The sequence below is a fragment of the Zalophus californianus genome, chromosome X, assembly GCF_009762305.2.
Source record: "Zalophus californianus isolate mZalCal1 chromosome X, mZalCal1.pri.v2, whole genome shotgun sequence".
NCBI classification, from domain to species: Eukaryota; Metazoa; Chordata; class Mammalia; order Carnivora; family Otariidae; genus Zalophus; species Zalophus californianus.
In genome coordinates, this window is record NC_045612.1 from 122,490,779 (window position 1) to 122,515,024 (window position 24,246).

At 46.8% G+C, this 24,246-nt stretch overlaps 1 protein-coding gene across 4 annotated transcripts in view; it reads right to left on the minus strand.

The window, feature by feature from the left end:
- Positions 1 to 24,246, minus strand: part of WWC3 (WWC family member 3) — a 117,863-nt gene that overhangs the window by 31,802 nt on the left and 61,815 nt on the right. For all 4 annotated transcript variants that reach the window (XM_027608037.2, XM_027608038.2, XM_027608040.2 and 1 more), the window contains 3 exons: positions 18,894 to 19,023; positions 15,917 to 16,063; positions 12,108 to 12,181 (listed from right to left, as the gene is read on the minus strand). In XM_027608037.2, coding sequence (XP_027463838.1) covers positions 12,108 to 12,181; positions 15,917 to 16,063; positions 18,894 to 19,023 — 351 coding nt within the window. The remainder of the gene's footprint in view (positions 1 to 12,107; positions 12,182 to 15,916; positions 16,064 to 18,893; positions 19,024 to 24,246) is intronic.

Below are 24,246 nucleotides of genomic sequence, written 5' to 3' on the forward strand. Positions count from 1 at the left end.
CTCTCTCTCTCTCTCTCAAATAAATAAATAAAATCTTTAAAAAAAAATAAATTAAAAAAAAAAAGTGTAGGGGCACCTACATGTGATGCTTAACAGCATCCCCTAACAGATGCTGTTAAGCATCTGCCTTTGGCTCAGGTCATGATCTCGGGGTCCTGGGATCGAGCCCCGCGTTGGGCTCCCCATTCAGCAGGGAGTCTGCTTCTCCCTCTCCGTCTGCCCCCATCCCTGTTTGTGCTCTCTCTCTCCGTCTCTCAGATAAATAAATAAAATCTTAAAAAAAAGTAAGTAAGTTATAGTTTAAACGTGCACATTTTACTCAAGTCCAATTCCCCGAGAAGGTAAAGAAAATAGTTGAATGTCAGTCGCTGTATTACGCAAGTTCTTTTCCAACTTAAAATTAATTTCCTGAAAATCTGTTGGAAAATGGTGCCAAATCATGTCACTGAAAAATACTACAGGCAGAGGTGGCTGACCAGGACTACGAATCCAACCGGGCTTGAGCGTCCATCTATGTCTAATTAGTGTGATGGAAATTTATGGCAGTCATATAACTGAAGCCCAAGGAAAATACACTCCAAGTCGGCCCATCAATAAGTTAGTGCCAAATCAGACATTATACCCAATGAAATTTCCGGAACGTTCTACCGGAGATCAAGACAAGTCAAAAGTAAGAAATAAATATGAAAGAGGCAAACAACACACACTGAGCAAATCCATTGTGTTCTCATAATTTTTCATTACATTAATCTGATCAAGTCGCAGGAAAGCCTCTCTGAACCCAGCTGAAGTTCGCGGTATTACTTTGTAACATATACTAATTCTCATGCATATACTACATGCACCCACATTTTTTTTAAAGATTTTTTATTCATTTATTTGACAGAGGGAGACGGCGAGAGAGGGAACACAAGCAGGGGGAGCGGGAGAGGGAGAAGCAGGCTTCCCGCGGAGCAGGGAGCCCGATGGGGGGGGGGCGGGGGGCTCAATCCCAGGACCCTGGAATCATGACCTGAGCCGAAGGCAGACGCCCAACGACTGAGCCACCCAGGCGCCCCCAAGCACCCACATTTTTAAAAGCACTCCCTCTGAGTTTTCCGAGGTGTACATGGGAGGTGATCAAGATTGCATTTGAGTTGGCCAGGTGCTGGTCAGCTGGAACTCCACAAGCATCCAAGTTGCTGAGGGGGCAGAAGATCCGACCCTAGATAACCCTAAGGTTCCCAGGCAAATCTCAAGTAATGTCCGCTACCAGAAAACAGAACAAGGGAAGAAAAGAACTATAGGCGGGAAGAGAGGCAAAGGGCCGACTTCAAAAAGTCTGTCCACCGAAGGCGTAAGAGTACAGCGGCCCAAGTGCCACACAGTACTGTGACTCTGCTTACAGGACAAATATGCACAGACACACGACACGGCAAGGGACAGCCTCTGCAGCACAGACAAGATCGGGATAAAGCTGACTTCTAGAAGTCCATCTAGAAAAGGTGTTTGGGCGATGCTGAACACGAGGCAAGCGTTTCTACGCTGAAGAACAGTGCTTTTTCACATAATTAAATTTCACAAGGATGTAAATGACTGCATGGTCGTCTTAGAGCTATCTATGAATCCAGAAGAATATGGATATATAGTGCCAAGTGCCATTTCTTTCCCTATATCCACATTCCAGATGCAGACATTCGGGGCCTGCTCTCAGCCAGGTTGAGAGTGAGGCACATATGTCTTGTCTGTCTGCACTGGAAGCCAAAAGCTCTAGAAGGATTCCTCCAGTGATTTCTTGTGCATTCACCAAGGGATAGACAAGACGGCTTTGCCTGTGCTGCTGGCCTAGAAACAAGCCGTCTGCAAGGAGGATGCTTTGTGTGTTAGGTTCAGTGGAGGAGACAGACTTTGTGCCTAAGGCTAAACACAGATGTAGAGTTACAGTGCCCCTTCCTCCACAGCCACGCCATGTGGCTGACCCGGAGGCTGGGACCCCACTCCTGCGAGTACCATCATTCCAATTCTGAGCAATATGAGAAAAACAATCGAAAGGCGTTTTTTTTTTTCCCTGAAATATCATTTCAGTGAAATTAAATACATGAAAGCAAAGTAAGGTCATGATTAAAGTTGGCAAAAAAGAAACTTCCCCAAGGTCATTTTTATTTTTTTACTTTATTTTTTATTTTTTTTTTAAAGATTTTATTTATTTTTTGAGAGAGAGAGAGAGAGAGAGAGAGACAGCGAGAGAGGGAACACAAGCAGGGGGAGCGGGAGAGGGAGAAGCAGGCTTCCCGCTGAGCAGGGAGCCTGATGCGGGGGGGGGGGGGGGCGGGGGGCGCGATCCCAGGACCCTGGAATCATGACCTGAGCCAAAGGCAGACGCTTAACGACTGAGCCACCCAGGTGCCCCACCCCAAGGTCATTTTTAAAGAAAACCTGAGAGCAACTTAAAATTGGCGAGGGTTTTTTTTTTTTTCCTATAAGTCAACTGTAATCTGCACTGATTCTAATTTTTGACAGGTAATACATTTTATGGCCTATATATAACCTCTCACAAATGCCTTTAAAAGCGTTAAAATATATGTCCGTGTGCTCATGACAGAGAAGAAACAAAAGGGAATCCTCAAATCAAGCATTCAGGTTTCATATTTATTATGTGACCTCCAAATTCTATTCCCTGAACAGGTCTAATGCAGGCAGAAATAAGATATGAATCATTTTTCCCTCACTATTTTTGCCCGAACACATCTTCTGTTATAACCCAGGCACCATTAAACCATGAATGGAAACCTGCATTGATGCTGCAGAAACTACTGAGACCCTCACAATTCACACGGAAATCCTAAATGTGATTTGCATTTTTATTGCAAAAAATGCACTTCTAATATAACAGCTTTGAGGTATATTTTACATATCCAAAATAATCCTTAATTATTTGCATTTATACGTAAAGCCTGCAGTCTACCATATAATTTTGCATGTTCCTAAGATATGGCTGCTTTCTGGAAGGGAAAGGAACTCCAGGCAAGCCACGGTCCCATCTGATGGTTATGAGACATGACGGGACCCCAACAACCACAGTCTGGGGCATGATGTCAGCTTAGAGCCTTGTGCCTTCAGATTTCAATTGCAGCTACAGATTCGATACTTCTGTTGTTTTCTCTCAAAAAGAAAAAAGTTTTCTTTTTGTAAATATCCATGTAAGTGAAAAGCAAAAGTTCAAGAAAACCTCAGCTGAGATCGAGGCCAGATGGGTGATAAAATCACTTCAACTGATTGAGCTAAATATTGATAAACCGGTGTCCATTTGGCTCAGCTCTCTCTAGTCTACATTAGAAATCCGAGAAATCTGAATCTAGAATATGTGGTGGAGGAAGGGTCTACTCACACCCCCACACCCCTGCCTGCCCTCACGTCATTTCCCCTTTGAGCATATAGACCTTCGGAGAGCGACTTCCTTAAATGAGAAGCAGAACACCTGCAGGATTCTTCCCCTTGGCCTGAGTGCGGAAGGAGCCACAGTGGCAAGGATGCATGCCCGTATTTCCCCCAGCTGCGCCTCACCCCCAAACCCAGACACATGGTCACTGGAAAGATGCAGGAAGACTCTAAGCGACTGATCAAATCCAACTGGAATCCTAACGCGACACTGATTCCTGACACCAGAGAACAGCAGGACCCATCCTGGCAACGAACACTAAGACGCAGGGAAACTGGACGGGCCAAATGTTTTGTTCCTATCTGGACTGTGAGTGTTTCTATGGAAACAGCAACAGTTTGTGCACAGTTCTGGAACAAGTGCTCTTAGGTTAAAAATAAGGAACTATCCGCGTCACCGGGATTGCTTCAAGACTTGTTCTTCCAAACTGGCTTTGAAAAATTCTAAAATTTTGGGGCGCCTGGGTGGCTCAGTCAGTTGAGCATCTGCCTTCGGCTCAGGTCATGATCCCAGGGTCCTGGGATCGAGTCCTGCATGGGCTCCTTGCTCAGAGGGGAGCCTGCTTCTCCCTCTGCCCCTCACCCTGCTCTCATGCTCTCTCTCTCTCTCTCTCTCACTCTCTCCCTCAAATAAATAAAATCTTTAAAAAAAACATTCTAAAATTTTTAACCAATAATGTGAAAATACTCCTATCATAAGGTCTGCCTTGAGAATCCAAAGTAATGTTCCTGAAGGGAAACAGAAGCAGTTGTTTGGGTACATTTCCCATGACCCGGAGTTGAAATCACAAAACTAGTCACCATGAGAGTGGTGGTTTGGTCTAGGGAGTTCTCTAGCAATCACACCACCACTTGGACTTACGAGTCCCACTTCCATAACTTCCTTTAAATCTGAATACGTCCTGCTACTTCTCATTGTCCAGCACTGCATTTCGACGATTTCCCGACTCTGAAAAACAATCTCAAATCTAGATATGCAAGACAAGACTTCTCTGAAACACACACACACACACACACACACACACACACACACACACACACACACACACACACACACACACACACACACACACACACATTCTCCCCCCACTCGTAAGTGGTAAAGCTCAGGAGTTTTTGCAGAAGGTAGGCAAGCTGAGCTGAACTCGGGGTGGAATGATTTTGGGAACGGGAGCTGGGGGACTGATGTCCACAGGTAAGGTAGCAGAAATGACAAAACCAAATGCCGAACGGTAGCACTAAAATAATGCAAGTCCAGCAGCAAAAGAAAAGGCCACCTGCCATTCCCAGCCTCAGAGTGAAAGAGCAGGGAAGGATGCATTGTGTTCTTCTTTGCTAACACTGCCATTAAAAGTGATGCACTTTTGGGGCACCTGAGGGGCTCAGTCGGTTGAGCGTGATCGAGCCCACATCGGGCTCCCAGCTCAGCGGGGAGTCTGCTTCTCCCTCTGTCTCTCCTCCCTGCTCAAGCTCTCTCTTGCGCGCACTCTCTCTCTCAAATAAATAAAATCTTTAAAAAAAAAAAAGTGATGCACTTTTCCATGCATTGGTGGGTGAACGAGGTACATGCTCTCTTGTACGTAGGCCACCCTCCTTCCAGGGATGCTCATGGGGCTGTCATGGAGGTGGCCACGTGGAGCGTTGTCGCACAGAACATCAAAGCCACTGCTCTTTGACTGTGGTCTTTGCTGCTCGGGTTCTGAAACGTTAATGCTAGTTCTAGATTTAGTTCTTGGGGGAGAACTGCTTGCCACCGTGCAAGCAGTTCGGTGGGACTTGGGAGGACCCAAGTCTATACTGTGCTCATCGTGTATCTCATTTGGGGGCAGTCTGAAAAAACAGAAACGGCAACTGGAATAAAATCCCTGTCATGGCTCTGGATGATTCCACCCCTGGGACCTGATGACACCGACCCCTCCCTCAATTCACATGTCTACTGCGGTGGAGACGTGAGGCTGTCCTGACTGTGACTCCAAGCTGTGTCCAGCCGAGCGCCTTGCCAGGTGTGGCTGGCAATCACATGACCTACGGCTGAGCAGGTTACAAGTCAGGCCCTCACTCGCTCACCAGATCTAGAAGCCAGATCTAGAAGAATTGACTTCAGTGACTAGAGGCAAAAATCAAATTACTCCGCGGGGACTGGAAATGTACCCTGCAGCCACCTCAGGGGACCAGAACCCCAAGTGCCTGACAGAGGGCACCGCTATCAATGGCTCGGTGAACAGAGGTTGAGGATTCTGCCGACAAGAATGCTTCACATTTTATTTTTTATTTTTTATTTATTTTTTATTTTATTTATTTGACAGAGAGAGACAGAGACAGAGAGAGAGGGAACACCAGCAGGGGGAGTGGGAGAGGGAGAGGGAGAAGCAGGCTTCCCGCGGAGCAGGGAGCCCGATGCGGGGCCCGATCCCAGGACCCCGGGATCATGACCTGAGCCGAAGGCAGACGCTTAACCACTGAGCCACCCAGGCGCCCCGCTACACAGACATTTTAAAGCAGCTTAAAATCCAATGAGAACAGAAACTCATTATCAAAACTCAAGGTCCACCTTCTAAATGATCCCCAGCCATAAAGGGAGCCTCTGAGAACTCGCTCTTCGGGGCCATTCTCCTTCTTTAGCTCCGGTGAGGGCTATCTAGGTCACACTCCTCATGGCCCATGCCACTTAAGGAAGAGGGAGGGGCTGGTGTAGGGCTGCCAACTTTTTATTTTTCCAAGTAGAGATTCTGAAAAAACCTACTCACATCAACTATCACCATTATTTTGTAAGAGAAAGCTATTTTAACAGAAAAAAAAAAAAAAAGAGAGAGATCGATCAGAATAAGAGTTCTTTAAATGGAAAAAAAGCAAGTCAGCATGATAAAAACCTGGTCCCAGGACCAGGGGCACTGTGGGCGGGTAGTGCGGGGAAGCAGAGTTCTGCCGGCCTACTGCTGTGACTTCTCGAGTATCTCCTCCTCTGCTGTGGGTCCCTGGAGGTGAGTGTCTTCTGAGGTTTTACTTCCTCTTCTCTTTTCTGCTCACTCCTAGCCAGACTCTCTCGGACTTTTTACTTCCCTCCCCCGGCCAGCCTCACTCTCGCCAAGCCAATAGCTATGGGGCTTTCTTACGACTCAGTCCTGAATTCTTTTCCTTTCTCAGTGCATGTTCTCTCCCAAGGTGAGCTCAGCCACTCCATGATGTCCGTACCACCTCCAACTGCCCTCCTGGATCTCTCACCATTTGGATGGCTCACACTGACCATTCCCGACTCAAAAGTCCTAGAATGCCCGGCATTTTCAACTCTTTTCCAAGGTGCTTGTGGTCCCCCGTGACGCAGACCTGCCTCCCTGCTCGCGGCATCCTCCACCCCCCCCGCCCCCCCCCCCCCCCCCCGCTTCATTCTGCAACTACAGGCTGGTCCAGCTGCCACAGACGGACCCCCCACCTCCTCAGAAACTTGCGATCACACAACTTTCCACCCTGATCCCTGCTCCCCTCTTGGTTGAGAAAGCCCTTCCCAAATGCACGGGCAGCCGTAATCCCAGCATCCTTCAGGGTGCAGATCCAAAATGGCAGCCGTCTTCTCCAGCATCCAAGAAGAGAATTCATTATAGAAAGATTCAAGATCATGAGCCTTTTCAAATGTCCATGAAGGCCCAAGAACTGTAAGCTGAGCTTGGTATGATTATGTATCATGCGAACACAGTTCTTGAAATGAAGAGACCATGCCCTGCCTCTGTTAGAACCCTAAAGACATGCGTATCTTTGTTGCCTTTTCTGTCCTCAGGTCAAGGGGCAATATCCCAAGGCCCACAGCGGGCCCTGGGGAAGGGAGCCAGGAGGAGAGCCAGGACCTGGGCCCCGAGGACTCCTTCTGCTTGCCCACTGGCAGAAGCAAGTGCCAAACAGCAAGTGTGACCAAATGGGGCCCTCATTTACTCAATCAATAGATATTCAGTGGGTATTTAGCTCCTGGAATTACAGCAGTGACCTAAACGGACCTAAATCCCTGCCCTTGTGGGGTTTACGTTCTCGGAGGGAAAAACAAATGATAAAGAAGCAAACACGTATATAGAGAATGGGTTAGGTGGTTACATTTGCTGGGAGGATTGGGGTGATGGGGGCGGGAATGGGGCATGCTACTTTATTCTGAATGATCAGGGAAGCGTCTCTGACAAGGTGACCAAGAGGAGAGCAGAAGCCATCTGACAAATTGAGGCAAAGCATTCCATTGTTGGCAGAGGAAACGGCAAAGGCCATGGCCACTGTACGAGTTTCCTCTTGTTGCTGTAACAACAGACTCGGTGGCTTAAAACAGCACACATTATTCTTTTTTTTTTTTAAGATTTTATTTATTTATTTGACAGAGAGAGACAGCGAGAGAGGGAACACAAGCAGGGGGAGAGGGAGAGGGAGGAGCAGGCTTCCCGCCGAGCAGGGAGCCCGATGCGGGGCTCGATCCCAGGACCCCGGGATCACGACCCGAGCCGAAGGCAGACGCTTAACCGACTGAGCCACCCAGGCGCCCCAAAACAGCACACGTTATTATATTATAGTTCCAGAAGTCAAAAGTCAAAAATGGGTGGGCAGGGCTGTGATCCTTCTGGAGGCTCTAGGGAAGAATCCATTGCGCTGTCATTTCTAGGGGCTGTCCACAGGCCTCGGCTCGTGGCCCACACCACTCTAATCTCTGCTTCCCTCCACACATCCCCTTCCCAGACTGTCCCTTTCTAAGGACCCGAGTGATGACACTGAGCCCCCTTGGATCATCCGGAATCACTGCCCCGTCTCAAGGTCCTTAACTTAATCCCATCAGCAAAGTTTCTTCTGCCACGGAAGGCGACACAGCCACCAGGTTCTGGGATTAGGACGTGAACATCTTGAGGGGCCATTATTCTGCTGACTCCAGGGACTAAGTCAGGAGTGTGCCTGGCAGGTTTGAGACCCGGCGTGTTTGAGGAACACCGAGGGGTCAACCTGTCTGGAACAGGGCAAGGATAGACACGGGGGAGTGGGCTAATGCCCTTAGTGGAAAACCGGCTCCTGTGGGTCCTTGTCCAAACACAGTAGGGATTTAGAAGCAAAATAAGAAGGCCAAGAGTAAGGTTTCTCAGCTGAGGCACTGCTGACGCTCCGGGCCACCGCAGTCTTTGCTGTGGGGCCGTGCTGTGCGCCGTGGGCTGGTCAGCAGCATCCCTGGGCTCTGCCCTAGTCATGAGGACCAGAACTGTTCCCTAGGGAGCAAAAGTGGCCTCCTTCAAGGTTTGAGAGCCATGTGGAACAGGGGAATGATAGCATCTAACATTTTCTGAAAGGATCACTTGTCTGGAAAAAAAAAAATTCAGACACAGCAACTAAAAGAACCAAAAGTCACACAAAATTAGGTTGAACAGCACCAGGAAATGTACCATTCACACCAGGGAGAAGCACATGACAACTGACAGAAGGCCTTTGCCTGTTACTCTAGTAAAATTGACCAAAAAATGAAGATGTTTAATGATGCTCAGCAGATGTGAAAATCAGGGCTCTCCATCGGCGCTGGTGGCAGCGCAAGGTGGCTAAGTCATTCTGGAAGGCAATGTGGGGGTATCTATCAAAACTTTTTTTTTTTTTTTTAAAGTAGGCTTCATGCGGGGCTCAAACTCAGGACCCTGAGATAAAGACCTGAGTTAAGATCAAGAGTCAGATGCTCAACCGACTGAGCCACCCAGACGCCCCTATAAAACCTGTCAGTGTATGTGTGTTAAGATCTGTACATTTCATTGCTAAGTACTAGTCCAAGGAAATAGTCATTTCTGCAAGGCGGGGGCCTAGGAAAAGACGTGCACTGTTTGTGAAAAGGAAAAACTGCAACCATCTAAGATGTCTATCCACAGAGGGATGCTTATGCATCCTAAGCTATGCATCACATACTACATTTAACTATACTGGGCTTACTTTATTTAAATGTTTAGATAAAAGCCTGGAAGGTGTCACGCCAAACCATGAATGATAGGAAGTGGGATCTGATAAGGGGAAAGTGGGTGGTCTCTACTGATTGTGCCTGTGACAAAAACAATGTATTCGTGTATTATTTTTGTAATAAAAACAAAGGGGAAAATACAAGTGTGCATGCACGCACGCACGTCTGTAAACAGGCACATGCTGTATGTGTGTGCACATACACACGCACACAACCCCAGCAGGTACTGCCCGGGTGGGGTAGGGAGAGGTCCTCACCCTCAGGCAGAGCCACTGATAAACCGACATATTTCTGTTAGTTGGGGAGGAATTTATATCCCCAAATAGGTTAAAGAGCATATGTGATCGCATCGCATAACCCACACAGTTTTTTTGAAATGTCCAGAACAGGGCAGGTATTGCGTAGAAAGAAGTACAATGTCCCATTCTCCCAGCAGCTTCTGCCCCCTGCAGAAGCTGGGATGGGGTGCAGATGACACCACTGGGGTCACCCATGCAGACCGGCCGGCAGAAAATCCTGCAGGGATGGCCCCGCTAACACACCACAGTCCTCCAGCCAGAGCAAGGGTTCTCGGCCTCGGCACTGGTGGCATATGGGGGAGTCACTCTCTGGGTGGGGCCGGCCTATGCGCCACAGGATGTTGAGCAGCGGCCGTAGCAGGGCCCCCAGAGTCGTGACAACCAAACCTGCCTCCAGACATGGCCAGAAGTTCCCTGGGGGTGGTGAGGTCCCCACTCCCCAACTCTGCCTACTGGGAACCGCTGTGGTAGTGGGAAAAGGACAAGACGGTCCGGGACATCTCCACAACGTGTCCCTGATACTCAAATGTGGCTGGTGCGGCCCAGAACGGCGTTTCTGGCCCACAAAAGCTGAAGCACGGGGGGCAGGGCTCCCCCCCCCCCCACCCCGCCCCATGTAGCTGCCGTGTGTCTCCTGACAAGGTCCTGGCAATCTTGAAATAGTACTGTCATTTAAAAGATGCCAATGAGGGCGCCTGGGTGGCTCAGACGGTCAAGCGTCTGCCTTCGGCTCAGGTCATGATCCCAGGGTCCTGGGATCGAGTCCCGCCTCGGGCTCCCTGCTCCTTGGGAGCCTGCTTCTCCCTCTGCTTCTCTCTCTCTGTCTCTCATGAATAAATAAATAAAATCTTTAAATAAATAAATAAATAAATAAATAAATAAATAAATAATAAAAGATGCCGATGAAATGCAGTGTCCTCCCCTGAAAAATTTTCTTAAATACTTGCCTTTTCGCCCAAATGTCTTATCTCAACATTTAAAAGGTTACTCACTGTGTACCAATACCATCTCTAGGAAACAAAGAAATCACTTGCTATGTTTAGTAAATGTCGCAGCAAAACATGTAACAATTATGTCCCTAAGCGCAACAACCAACTATTTTCTGCATTTTACTACAGCCCAGCAGATTCCAGCACCCACACTGTGCGGTCCAGGAGAAACACGCAAGAATGAGCAGAGGAATATTCAAAGGGGACAACGGCCCCTGACAAACGGCAGCGAGCCCAGGAGAAGGCATGCACGACAGACGGAGAATATGACTGCAGAGACAAGCAGCACGGCTGAATGCGCTCGGCAGCGGTCGGTGTGGAAGCGTAAAGCCCACCGCAGATACGTGGTGAGAAGCCAGGAAGAAGCGGGCATACGAGCTCTGAGCAAACAGAAAGCCCATGTCAGCTCATGTCGGCCCTCTAGCAGGGAGTCATGTGATCCGCTTTTGTTGCTATTTTTACGTTTTCTAAAAAGGCGACAAAATGGATTTCCAGACATCGTGAATGATAGAGTATGTGGAGCAGAGCCAACTATTTCGCTTCCAGAAAGGACCCCCTTACCCCACCTGGCATTCCACTCCTTCTCCCCGACCCTCCAAGAAAATAGTTCATATGTGACTAAAGAAACTTTTTTTAAAATATGCTTCATAGCTTTCTCAAGCACATATCTGGAAATAATTTGGTTTTAAGGCTCTCTTCAGAAGACACAAAAGAGAGAGGGTCTCCAGAAAGGGGACACAAAAGCCAGGGCAGGGTCAGAATCCTGAAACCGGGGTCCTGCAAACGTGGGGAGGGACGTGAGCTGCTAAAAATACTGCACTGCCTCTCAGTTCTGCCCTTGTCCAATGCTTAGGGCTGGGAGAGGGCGACAGAAAGACAAATCCTGAACAGGTACAGACAGGGTCAAGTCTTGATTTTCCGAGGGCAGATGATTTACGGCAAAGGTCCACACAAAAGGCTGTGCTGCGAGTCTCTCCACCGAAATCCAGCGGATGAGGTACCGCCAGCACCTGTTGACCTAGTCCTTGTGAAACTGTCTTTTAAACCAAGATATGTGACTATTTCCATTAACCTCTGGAGTTGGAAACGACACATGTAAACGATAAGGCAATTGTGCTGAAGCAGGTCTGAGGGGCTACTGCTGGTTGGGAGGCGGAGTGGGTGGGAGTCCTGAGCTATCTGAGAGGAGAAGGAAGCCGGGAAAGTCTTTGTCTTTATTAGCTCATGGCTTTAGAACTGGTCACAACAGTGAGACATTCACGTCTTAAATGCACATGAAATTCTATCATGGGCATTGAGAGGCTTACCCAGAAAGGAAGATCGTGGATTTTGTATTCTAGCAGACACCACTTTCTGATGAAAAGTGGACAGTCCCACACTGGAGCGCCACAAAACCTCTTTCCGTGGAAGAAAGGAAGGAAGCAGAAGGCAAGATTTGAGAAAGGAGCTTCTTACCTCTTTCTGGCTTCCTCATACTGCCAATTAAGCCTGACTCGGTCTACAAGTCTTGTTTTATCATCAAAGACAAACTTTCCGGAACAGAAGGAAAAAAAAGGGGGGAAACATATTAAACACATATTTTCAAAATCGAAAATTCATTTCAACTTTCAGCGACAATGAAGAATATTTTAATTTGGCTTTAAATTTCCATTTCTCAAGGGTCTGGAAGGAAATACACCAAACAGTGCTCGGCCGCCACCTCTGACTGGTGGAAGCTGCAGGTGGGGCTGGGAAGACTGCCTCCCAAGCACTGGTGGATTTGTTTAACAGTGGAAGTGTATTCATCTGTTGTGTAATTCCTAACAACAACAACAACAACAACAACTTAAATTTTAAAAACACAGGGAATTATTTAGTAAAAGCTGACACAAAGGCAAAAATATTCATCCCATTTTGTACAGTATGTTCTCTCATTCTTCAGTGAACGCAGAAGAATGATGTTCTCTTAAGAAGTCGCAAGATCTGAAGAAGGTGGACTAGCTCTGTGAGGGATGGGCTACAGGCCTCCTTCGAATGTTACGCAGCATGTTAAAGAACTAAAGGTCTAAAGGAAAGAAAGCAAGGTGTGGAAAAGCCTGAAGGCGGCCCATCACCCTAGGAGTTAGAATTGAAATGTGGCGCTCCCATGTGATCACTAGCTGTACTTAAATGTTTCCATACCAATTACGCTGAACTAAACAAATTCCTAAACAAAACCAAAAAAAGACCTGTATGGGAGGTAACCGTAGCTCACCTTGGTTACTTCTTCCTCCATTCCTGGAAATATACGACATTAGTTCATTGAATCAATTGTCTCTGTAGATCTGACCTTAACTAGACCCTACGTTATAGCCACTAAGTCTTCTTTTTTTTTTTTAAATAACCTCATGTCAACAAACATTTGAAAATACTCTATTTGAATGATTAGAGCTGAATTTATTGATACCAGTTTTGATATATGTCAATAGGAATTTCTTTATATCTCTATTGCTTTGAATGAGGGATGGAGCGAGCATTCTCTGATGAGGCGTGTCACCACTGTGGGCATTTTAATAGCCTCATCCAAAGCCCCTCTCCACGGTTTCCTCAATATAAATACATTAAGGCTATAGCATCACATCTCCAGAAACTGTCTACACTGGGAATGAGCTATTTGTCACCTCATCATCTTGTTTGTTAGAGACGCCTGCAGCTGACCCCTCATCAAGACAAACAAATGTCATTTCCTAAAACCTCTTCCCGATGCTGTCTACAGATCCCTAAGCTCTGTTTCTGCACTCTTCCTTGAGAACAAAATGGACATCTTAATCGAAAAAGGAGAAATCTACGGCCCAATGGATTCAACAGGTTCCTGTTGCACAGTTCTTATGTAGCCTTAGAGCACGTAAGTGATAACTAAGTCAGGTGTGCAGATGTCTAAGATGGTCCCCAATGGTCTCCACCTCTTGGGATTCAGCCCAGGTGAAATCCCCTTGAGAGTGCTCTAGAGCCATGATTTGGCCGTAACCAGTAGAACACAACAAAGATGATGGGAAGCCATTTCTGCGATTACGTTACAAAAGACGGTGACTTCCACCTTGCTAGCAGACTCTCTCAGTCTGCACGCTTCGATGAAGCAAGCTACTGTGCTGGAGAGGTCTGTATGGTAATGAGACAGAGCCCTGAGTCCAACAACCTATGAGGAAGTGAATCCTGCCAACAGTCACGTGAGCTTCAGAGTGGCCCCTTCCCCAGTCGAGTCCTCAGACGAGACTGCAGCCCTGGGTGACACCTTGCTTGCAGTTTCAGGAGAGCCCCTGAAGCAGAAGGCCCTGCCAGACTCCTGAGCTACATTATAGGTCTGAGATAATAAAAAGTGTGCTGTTTTAAGATGCTAGGTTTTGGAGTAATTTCTTAGGCAGCAATAGCCAACTAATCCAGTTCAGCCCTTCAATATGCTTTTTTTTTTTTTTTTTTTTTTTTTTTTTTAACAACTGCATGAGGTAGTAGAAAGCACAGGGGTTTAGGCATCAGAGATGTTGATTCAAACCCAGGCAGGCCTGCCTCTCCCTGGCTACATGACCTCCGGTGACTTGGCACCTCGAACCCCTCACCTATCAAACAGATATGGAAATAACTAACAAGATAACAGCCATGAAGCTGTCAACCCAAGGCCGGCCCCAGTAACCTCACAAACATGACAATTTGTGGCTCAAGTTACTGCAACAGCATAACCAACCACTCTGCACCTGACATCTTTAGAAAGCCTTACCTAGATCATTAGAGAACCTTTGATCTTACCTGTTTCTCTCAACCTAGTTGAAACCTATGATAACAGCAATAAATTATTCATGGAATTCAATGAGTCTTACACTTCTTTCCTTCCTGCATGCCAAAAATCTTTAGGCAAAAATGGCAGACATCTCTGACTTACAGATTCTTCTCTGTGTGTTATATAGATGGGGACCATATTCTTTAAACCAAAATCGCCTGGTCAAAAATGTCTAAGTGTAAAAAACCAAACAAAAATGTCTAAATGCACCTTTGAGAGTGACAACTGAAAACAGGACTGTTTCAGAACGTCCAAGACCAAAAGAGTCATTATTTACCATATTATACTCAAAGAGATACTATTTATCCAAATTTCAAAATATTAGCTAATTATTTAAAACCCAGAGTTTTTTGTCAATGGTTTTTTCCTTTTTCTCTACTTAATTCTGGGGAGGACATTCCACATTCCATTGATGTCTCCTCTTTACTTAATAAGCCCTAAGAAAAAGAAGCCATCTTTTTTTCATTTGTTTTCCTTTTGTAATAAATTTCACTCAATAACATTATAACAGTAGTGTCTTTAAGCATTCACTACCCTACTTCAGATGATGACTGCCAACTTTGTTTTTATAGCTAACTCAAGGCTTCAGTAATTATCAAAAGGGGCATTATGAAATTCTTCCAAGTTCCAAGCAAAATTAATTTTGATTCAATTCAATTTCCTGACATTCTTTTAGAATAAGAAATAGCACCAAAGTATAACCTAAGGGTGAAACAGACACAAAGCCTCTGAAAAATCACTGGTCTAAGTCAAAGATCAGTAAACTATGACCCCCACAGGCCAAATCCAATCCTGTTAAATAAAGTTTTATTGGAACACAGTTCTGTCCATTTGTTCACATATTGCCTACGGCGGCTTTTGCACTATAACAACACAGTTAGGCAGTTATAGCAGAGACTGCATGGCCTGCAAAGGCCTAAAATATTTACTATCTGGACCTTTACATAAAAAGTTAGCTGATCCCTGCTCTCAAATGTCCTATGTTGGGGTGCCTGGGTAGCTCAGTCCTTTAAGCGTCCAACTCTTGATTTTGGCTCAGGTCATGATCTCAGGGCCATGGGATCGAGCCCCAGGTCAGGCTCCATGCTCAGTGTGGAGTCTGCTTAAGTTTCTCCATCTCCCTCTGCTCCTCCCCTCCTCACACTCTCTTTCTCTCTCTCTCTCTAAAATAAATAAATCTTAAAAAAAAAAAAAAAAAGAACACATCTAAACTCAACTCTCAGAAGGATTCTGTTGTTTTAAAGAATCCAAATCACAAGGACAGAGGTACTAAGCAATTCAATTGTCTTCCATGCCATGGAATCTTCACAGCTGGATTTTTCCTTCAAACTTAATGGCACAAAAGCCAAAACATTTCTGAAGAGAAAGTGGCAAAGTCAAACAAATGAGTGATGGCAACACGAAAGCAGCTCTTTTCTCTCTGGGCACACTCGGCTCTCGGCGCCCCCCCCCCCGCCCCCCATTCTTGGCATACCTCTCCAATGATGTCAGTCTGAGACCCAGCATCACAGAACTGTTGAGGTAAAGAATCGCCAAGCACACCTGGATTGTGAGGGAACTCTTGCGGAGGGTCGCTAAGAGAAAAGCTGTTCTTGAAGCCATCGGTCAGCTTGGCCAGGCTCTGCAAGAGAAGGCAACGAGTTACTTGGGCAGAGGTGGTAATGCTTCTCTTCCCTTTAGAAGCAGTCATGTCATCGGCTCCAGGGCGGCCGCGTCAGCACCGGGGAGCTGGCCCGCCCTGCCCCCCATTCCCGTGAGACGTAAAAGACAGGACCCTCACCACCTGCACCTTTAATCCAATGCACAGTCATCTAAATCAGACAGTGACGGAGTCCTCCTGGCAGCATGAGAATAATAGATAATAGTAGGGAACAACTGTGGTACCATTTTTACTGTTTTTTTTAAACCTTTCTGTTTCCTAAAGAAAAAAACAAGCATTCCCTCCAAAAAAGCCAAACTCAGAGAAACAGAGTGGTATGGTGGTCGCCAGGGGCTGAGGGGTCAGAGGGCACAGACTTCGGGTTATAAGATGAGTAAGTTGCGGGGCTGGAATGCACAGCACTATACTTAGCAATATTGTGTTGTGTATCTGAAAGCTGCTAAGAAAGTAGATCTTAAAAGTTTTCATCACACACACAAAAAACAAGGTACCCATGTGAGGTGATGGATGTGTTAGTAATCATTCCACCTTACATGTGTCTATCCAATCACCAGGTTGTACACCTTACATTTATAAAATTTTACCTGTCAATTGTACCTCAATAAAATGGGGGGGGGAGCACTGCCGTCCAAAATGTTGTATCAATAAATGAGTCTGACAGAGATGAATGTTGCCTTGAGATTTTAATAAACCACACAGAAGGAAAACCACTCCCAGATGAGGTTTACATATTTATATAACCTGATTTTTCAGTCATAATTCTACATGGTCAAGAGTCATCTCATACAGATGTTAGTTTGCCAAAAACTAGAGCAACTATGTCTTCTGGTGTACGTAACTCCTTTAGGGGGAGGCCAAAAAGAAATGAGATTTTTCTCCAATTTTTTAGAAGACTTTTGAATGTATTTCTCTCCAGCAGACACCAGAACGCGCAGGTGCAGCGTGACACGTGTAGCGGGGGGCTCTGGATCCAGACGAAGGCATGCTGGAATGGGCCAATATTGTTAAGGTCATAAAAGACAGACAGAACAACTTCTTTCCTTTTGCTAGACAGGATGTTGCCCAGGCCTCTCCCTGGAGCTTCTCAGAGAGGATGCTGGGGTCTGAAGTTTCTTACAGAAATTCCATCTCCACCTCTGCGGTGGGGAACCCACCTGAGGCAAGTGGGCGGCTTGCCCCAGCTCGGCACACCGGGAAAGGCCGGGGCAGAGAAATGAGCTCAACGTCCTGGGGCAAGGTCTCCAAGGCCCCATGATGGAATACCACGTGGTCCACCCCTGGGGGTGGGGCTTCGATTAGATGCGGCAGGTCCACACGGCACCTCGTCCAATGCTGCACTCAGAGGCCCCAGGCAATGGCGGGAGCTGTTCCTGCCACCATGTACCTCTCATGACCTGGGAGAGCACCTGAAAATACAGGTTGGTGGGTCACACCTCCAGAGCCTAATCTAGCAGGCCTGGGGTAGGGCCCAGTAAGGGGCAATTGAATGACCACTGTGGGGACACTCCACAAGTCTCCTGAATCCTTGACCTTCGGGAGCGCTGCCGTGCAAGTGTGCACCTGTCTCATCTGGCCCACAAGTCCGAGCTCTGCTTCAGACGTGCTTCTATCCTTACATTCTGCAGAATCCAGACACACGCCTGCCAGGCACTCAGTGTGTTGAGGAAAAAAATGAAAGCCGTAACAGAAACATCTGAATGCACCCCAGGACCAGGCAGAAAGACCAGTGGGCATCCATCTGCAAAAACTCAAGCTTTTTCTAAGTACAAGAAAATCTACAGAAGTCCAAGGGACAAAAAAAATAAAGCAGTATAAAGCTCCAACGATCCCAGCCATATAACTAAAATCTATCCACGCAGCCATACCAAGGAATGAAGTAGCTTGTGCACAGATCCAGAAAAGGGGACGGGGTGTTACTGTCCCGTGAGGAAGCCGGGGCAGAACAGCGGCAGGCACAGCCCTAGCTTTCTGTGGGCGCAGCTGAACATGTGCTCACCCTCTCCTGTGTCTGCAAAAATGCTGGCAGGGTATACAAGAAGCTAATAAAAGTAGTTACAGGGCAGGACAGAATGGGGTGGTAGCAAGACTTCTCATCACAGACCTTTTAAGTTGTTTTGATTATTGAACAATCTGTATCACCCGTCGTTACGGCTTAAACTGTGTCCTCCCCAATGATCTGTTCAAGTCCTAAGAATCGGTGAATGTGAGCTTATTTGGAAAGAGGGTCCTTGCAGGTGGAATCAAGTTAAGGTGAGGTCATACTGAATTAGACTGGGTTCGAATCCAGTGGTTGGCATCCTTATAAGAGAAAATGTAGACACAGAGACCCAGGGAGAACACCATGTGACGACATGGCAGAGATTAGAGCGGGGCATCTACAAGCCAAAGAATGCCAAGGATCGGCAGCAGCTCCCAGAAGCTGGAAGAGGCGAGGAAGGGTCCGCCCCTAGCGCCATCAGAGAGAGCGTGGCGCTGCCAGCACCTTGTCTGTGAACTCCTGGCCTCCAGACTCTGAGAGAATCGATTTCAGTGGTTCTCTACCAGCTTGTGGTACTTTGTCATGGCAGCCCTAGGAAACTAACACCCATACTTTCAAATATTTTAATACACATATGCAGAAATATATACACACATGGCAGGGACATATGTTTTAAAATATATATGAGCTGTATACATAACAAATACATAATATATACTGTAAACACATATTTTCCTAAAATGTTAACAGACAGATGGACACGCAGGCAGGCAGACGGACGGACACGGGATGTGAAGAGTGCCAGGCCCCTACCTGCATCAGGTCCCGCCTCTCCTTCTCGCCAGTGCAAATGGCTTTCTTGATGGTCCGGAGCTCACTCATTATCGCCTGGGCCTCATCCAGTTTGTAGTTGGTGTGAGCACTTGACATCTTACGATCAATCCTGGTTAAAAAAGAAAAATCAGAGTCATTCCATGCGAGAGCCTAACAATACACGGAACAACAATGAAAAACTCAGAAGCTTTATAGAAAGGTGGGAAACAGTTAAACACATTGCTTCGGCAAAGAAAAATAAAGATCCCATAAAACCTTCCTGGCTTGTGAGTATATACGCAGAGATGAGACTTGACCGGTGGACGACTTCCTTTGCTCCAGGAACATCCAATGCAGGTGAGGACTTGCGAATCAGGATTCCCACGACCTCTAGTAACGATTAGGCAACCAAGAGTGGCTTAAGTAACTTCCTGAGATTTTAAACTCCTCTCTGAGAGGAGGATCATCTCTTATTTGTTTATCCCCCGCATCTGGGTTAGTGGTCAAAAATGTCTATTAAATAAAACATACGAGGGCGCCTGGGTGGCTCAGATGGTTGGGCATCTGCCTTCGGCTCAGGTCGTGATCCCAGGGTCCTGGGATCAAGTCCCGCATCGGGCTCCCTGCTCGGTGGGGAGCCTGCTTCTCCCTCTGCCTCTGCCTCTCCCCCTGCTGCTTGTTCTCTCTCTGTCTCTCGCAAATGAATAAATAAAATCTTAAAAAAAAAAATATGAATGACATCTGTGTGCACGAACACATGGGAAACAGCAAGAAGTTGTGAACAATGCAATAATGATGCCCCATATAAAACTGCAAACTCTATGTCTCCTCTATCTTTCTTTTATCTCATTCCGGTTCTAATTTCTCTCTATCTCCCCCTACCATGCACCTCTTCAATTCTTTCCTTCAATCCAAACATCCATTCATCCTTCCTTCCATCCATCCAAACTTCCTCCCTCCCTCCGTCTCTCCTTCCGGCCAGTCCGCCCCTGTGCACACAAGGCCTGGTGTGGGTGGTGGAAGCGGAGTGCTGACCAAACCAAGGCCTGCCTCCAGCCCTCACAGAGCAGGCGGCCTCCTACAGCACACCCTTTGTCTCACCTCCCCTACCTAGGTCGTGAGCGTTGGAAGCCCTCCGGGCTAAGGAGGTTTGAAATACTTTGGTCCAGAAATGGCATGAACTCCTTCTCTGGAAAGCCATTAGCAGGCCTTTCAGATTCCAGCTCCGCCATTACACGGGTCCTGGGGCTAAACTGTGACCGGGGAATCTGGATCTTTAGCGGCCAGCCCAAACTCCCTGATTTTCCACTCACGAAAGCATCCTGGCAGGCTGGTGAGTACCAGTGACACTCCAGCGGTACAGCGGGACCCTGGGCAAGTCCCTTCAACTCTTTACACCTCAGTTTAATGATTCCCCCATTTAATGAGAAAATGTCAGGAGAAGGCTTACTTGGGAGGGCGTCTGGCATGTAATGTTTTCGGTGATTAGTCTGATTGTCAGGACAATGCTGAATCTGCGTACTCATGGGAGACAAAGTAAAGAATTCATCAACTCTGGTACTCTAACCCCAGACCTTGGAATAAGAGAAGGACAAATAAAACACGCAGGAACCCATTCCTACCCTCTGGAGTCAGGCCTCAGGGCTCAAGAGCATCTCTGTGACTGCATCAGCTACAAAAGATATATTTATGAAAACTGGTGGTGAGTCCTCTCCCGTGGAGTGGATGCAGGCGCATCATGGGTCCCCACACATTCCAGGGTGACACCCCTACATCCCAACATGGCCGGGCCACGTGTTTTCCCTTTTTAGCTGTTTTACAGAGAACCAAGAGTCTCTAACGGAAGGCAGAAACAGAAGGTCATCCGTCTCATAGCACATCAGCCAAAGAAGTGGCCCAACTTTTCTTGCAGAGAAAATTTAGACTCATTTACATAATAATGTCTCCCTGTAGTCATCTTCTCATAAAAGGCTTTCCAATACATCTCATTTAATGTCACAGCCAACAACCCACAAAGGCTGATGAAGTCGGTAGAAAAGGGTTACATCATTCTCAGACAAAAAACCTGGGGCCAGAGAAATCGAATTTCTCTCTAACAGTCAATGATCAGCCCCTCTGCTAACCAGGTCTACTGCTCCAACAAGTACAGCAAATAGATCATCATCTGACACTGACACCCATATGGAGAAATGAAACTCCACTACATAGAACAAAACTTTTTCAATTGCTTGAAAATCAAAGCTAATCAAACAGCCACAGAAGTACAGACACACACAGCCAGTGTCAAGGCTGTGATGCAAGCCGCTACGCATGTCAGCCCCAGCTTTACACTTAAGTGTTGCGACTTCCTTATGGCTTTTAGTAGCGATAAAGCCTAAGTGTGGCCACCAGTAAACCCAGGGATGGGGTCAGCAGCCTGTCAAGGCACCAGGTTCTATGATTAGGCCCCAAGTCCCCTCAGGGAGGGGGATCAGCAGCCCCGTAATTCATCCCACCGCAGACACTGCAGAGCAACTCGGAGAACGAGAGTTCAACGTCAAGGCCACGGACCTGCACTCTGAGCTCTACCCAAGTGGCTCTGAGACCTCGAAGAGAAAGCAGATTGGCCTAGAACAGCTGTTTCCACTCTGTTCTGAGGGTGTCTTGGTGTGGAGAGCAGGAGCAGCTAAAGGGAGAGCCTGTCTGGGCTTGGGGACCCTCACCCCTGCTTCAGCAAGCACCTCCTCTTTGCTCCATCTCAGACAGGAGATGTCTGAGATGCGCAGATGTCCTTTGCAGGAACGGAAAGGGAAAAAGATTCCAGTGTTTAAAAAAAGTGTGAAAGCTACTAGGGAACATGATCTTCTTGAAGTCCTAGTATTTCAGAGAGAATACTGTTATTTATTTATATTTTTTAAAGATTTTACTTATTTATTTGACAGAGAGAGACAGCGAGAGAGGGAACACAAGCAGGGGGAGTGGGAGAGGGAGAGGCAGGCTTCCCGCCGAGCAGGGAGCCCAGTGCAGGGCTCGATCGCAGGACCCTGGGATCATGACCTGAGCCAAAGGCAGATGCTTAACGACTGAGCCACCCAGGCATCGCAAGAATACTGTTATTTAAAAACAGTTATATATTATTATTATATAAGTATACATTATATATTATGTTAATAATATTGTATATTATTATACAAGAGTACATAATCATACAAAAGGATTATTCTATATTGTGCAAATATAACCTTATACAGACATTTTATATAGTATGTATTATTTGTTATATAATTATAGGGTATAAAGCATATATTAAAATAGTTCGATGCATCAAGCACCTACTAGGTGCCAGGGTCTGGCTGCATGCTTTGCATTTGTCACCTCCTGGAATCCTCTCAACAGCTTTATGGGATAAGCATAACCTTCTCGGATTTTATAATAAAACACCTGAGCCTCAGAGAGATGAACTAAGTGGCCCAAGATGACAAGCTAAGATCTGGCAGAGCTGCCAGGGTTCAAGCCCACCTCCCCCAATTCTCAAGTCTGCACTGGCTCATCAAGCGCAGAGAAGCCCCTTGATACCGTAGGCGTGCCCCTGCTCACAGTGGCCAAGGTTGGGCCCGTATGCTTTTATAGGGACAAGCAATGTTTCACAGAATTCACACCACTTCCAATTTTCAACTATGATAAATCTTCATCTAATAAAAACTTCAAAGAGTAGGAAACCTCTTCCTTTACATCTGCAAAATTCATTTCTTTGGGAGTGTTCTCCCTTTGCTCAAATTCCCCCCTCTAGAACTTTGGTCAAATTCAGAGGATGTGGTCAGTGATTCGGGATTTCCTAAAATACCAGTATATTCCATTTCATAAAGAAAATAGTAACATCTGTGACTGCCAAAAGAACAGTCTTTTCTTAATTTTAATTAAGAGCCCAAGTGAGTATTTATACATCTGAAATAAAATGGTAGAAAAGCAGTAACCGCTCGATGCAAGGTGGTACTAATAAAAACATATGTTATTATGCAATGTGCTATGATCTGAATGTTTAGGCTCCCTCCTCCACCCTCCCTCCCACTGGTTACACGCTGGGATCCTAACTCCCAGTGTGATGGTGTTCGGTGGTGGGGCCTCTGGGAGGTAATCAGGTCGTGAGGGAGAAGCCCCCGTGAACGGGATCAGTGCTCCTATAAAAGAGATCCCCCAGAGTTCCCTGCCGCTCCCATCATGTGAGGACAGAGCAAGAAGATGGCTATTTAGGAGCTGGGAAGCTGGCTCTCAGCAGACACAGAACCCGACCACGCTGGCACCTCGATCTTGCACTTCCAGCCTCCAGAACTGTGAGAAATAAATTTCTATTGTTTATAAGCCACCCAGTCTGTGGTATTTGGTTATAGCAGCCCGAGTGGATGAAGGCACAGTGTAAAAAAAAAAAATCCAGGACACAGACCAGTCTTTGCTTTTCACTCCTCAACATCTTGCGGCAGCTTCCGGGAGATTAGGTGACTTGCTCGAAGTCAGAGAGCCAGGAAGAGGCACAGGGTGGGGTTCACGGCGAGGCCCCTCACACCGGCACTCATCGTCTTCCTCACTGGGTTAGCAATACACTCAAAGTCAAGGCCTCCAAACTCACACTGCGTCAAACCCAAAGGCCACCCACACGGCCCGTCAAATGTCCCGAAGTAAACTGATGCTCTTTGTAGTCTGCTTTTGAAAGGATGGTTAGAGAGGAGAGGAGAAGGTGCAGCTTCACGTGACGATAGGAGTGCACTGAGAAGGCAGCTTAAAGCTGTTAATCAACCCCGACCTCCTGCTGCCCTGAAGTCTCCGTATTTGTTGTTCAAGTTAAGATGTCAAGGGAACTGTACTGGCAAAAGTAAAACCAAATGGCTTCTTTATTTTATTTTTTTCACATTTATCCATTTATTTGAGAGAGAGAGTGCACGTGAGAGAGCATGTGTGCAAGTGTGGGGGGAAGCAGAGGGAGAGGGAGAGAAGCAGACCCCCCCCCCCCCCACCGAGTGTGGAGCCCGACGACATGGGGTTCGATCCCATGACCCTGAGATGGTGACCTGAGCCGAAATCAAGAATCAGACACTTAACCAGCTGAGCCACCCGGGCGCCCCAAACCAAATGGCTTCGTAAACCCACAGCGTGAAGGAAAGGGCTAGCAGGCCTCTAGAGATATTCCATGTTAATACCACACATTACAACCCAAAAGAATGAGAAGTTTTGTTACACCTCTACCTTTTACATCCCCAGCTCTGGCAGGCGGCCTTGAATGCACCTCAGACAGCTTCCGGCAGCTTTCTAGCAACAGCAGGTCCTGTGCGGGGCAGCAGACCTGTCCCACAAGCAGGACCAATGCTCGTTTTGTTTCCAC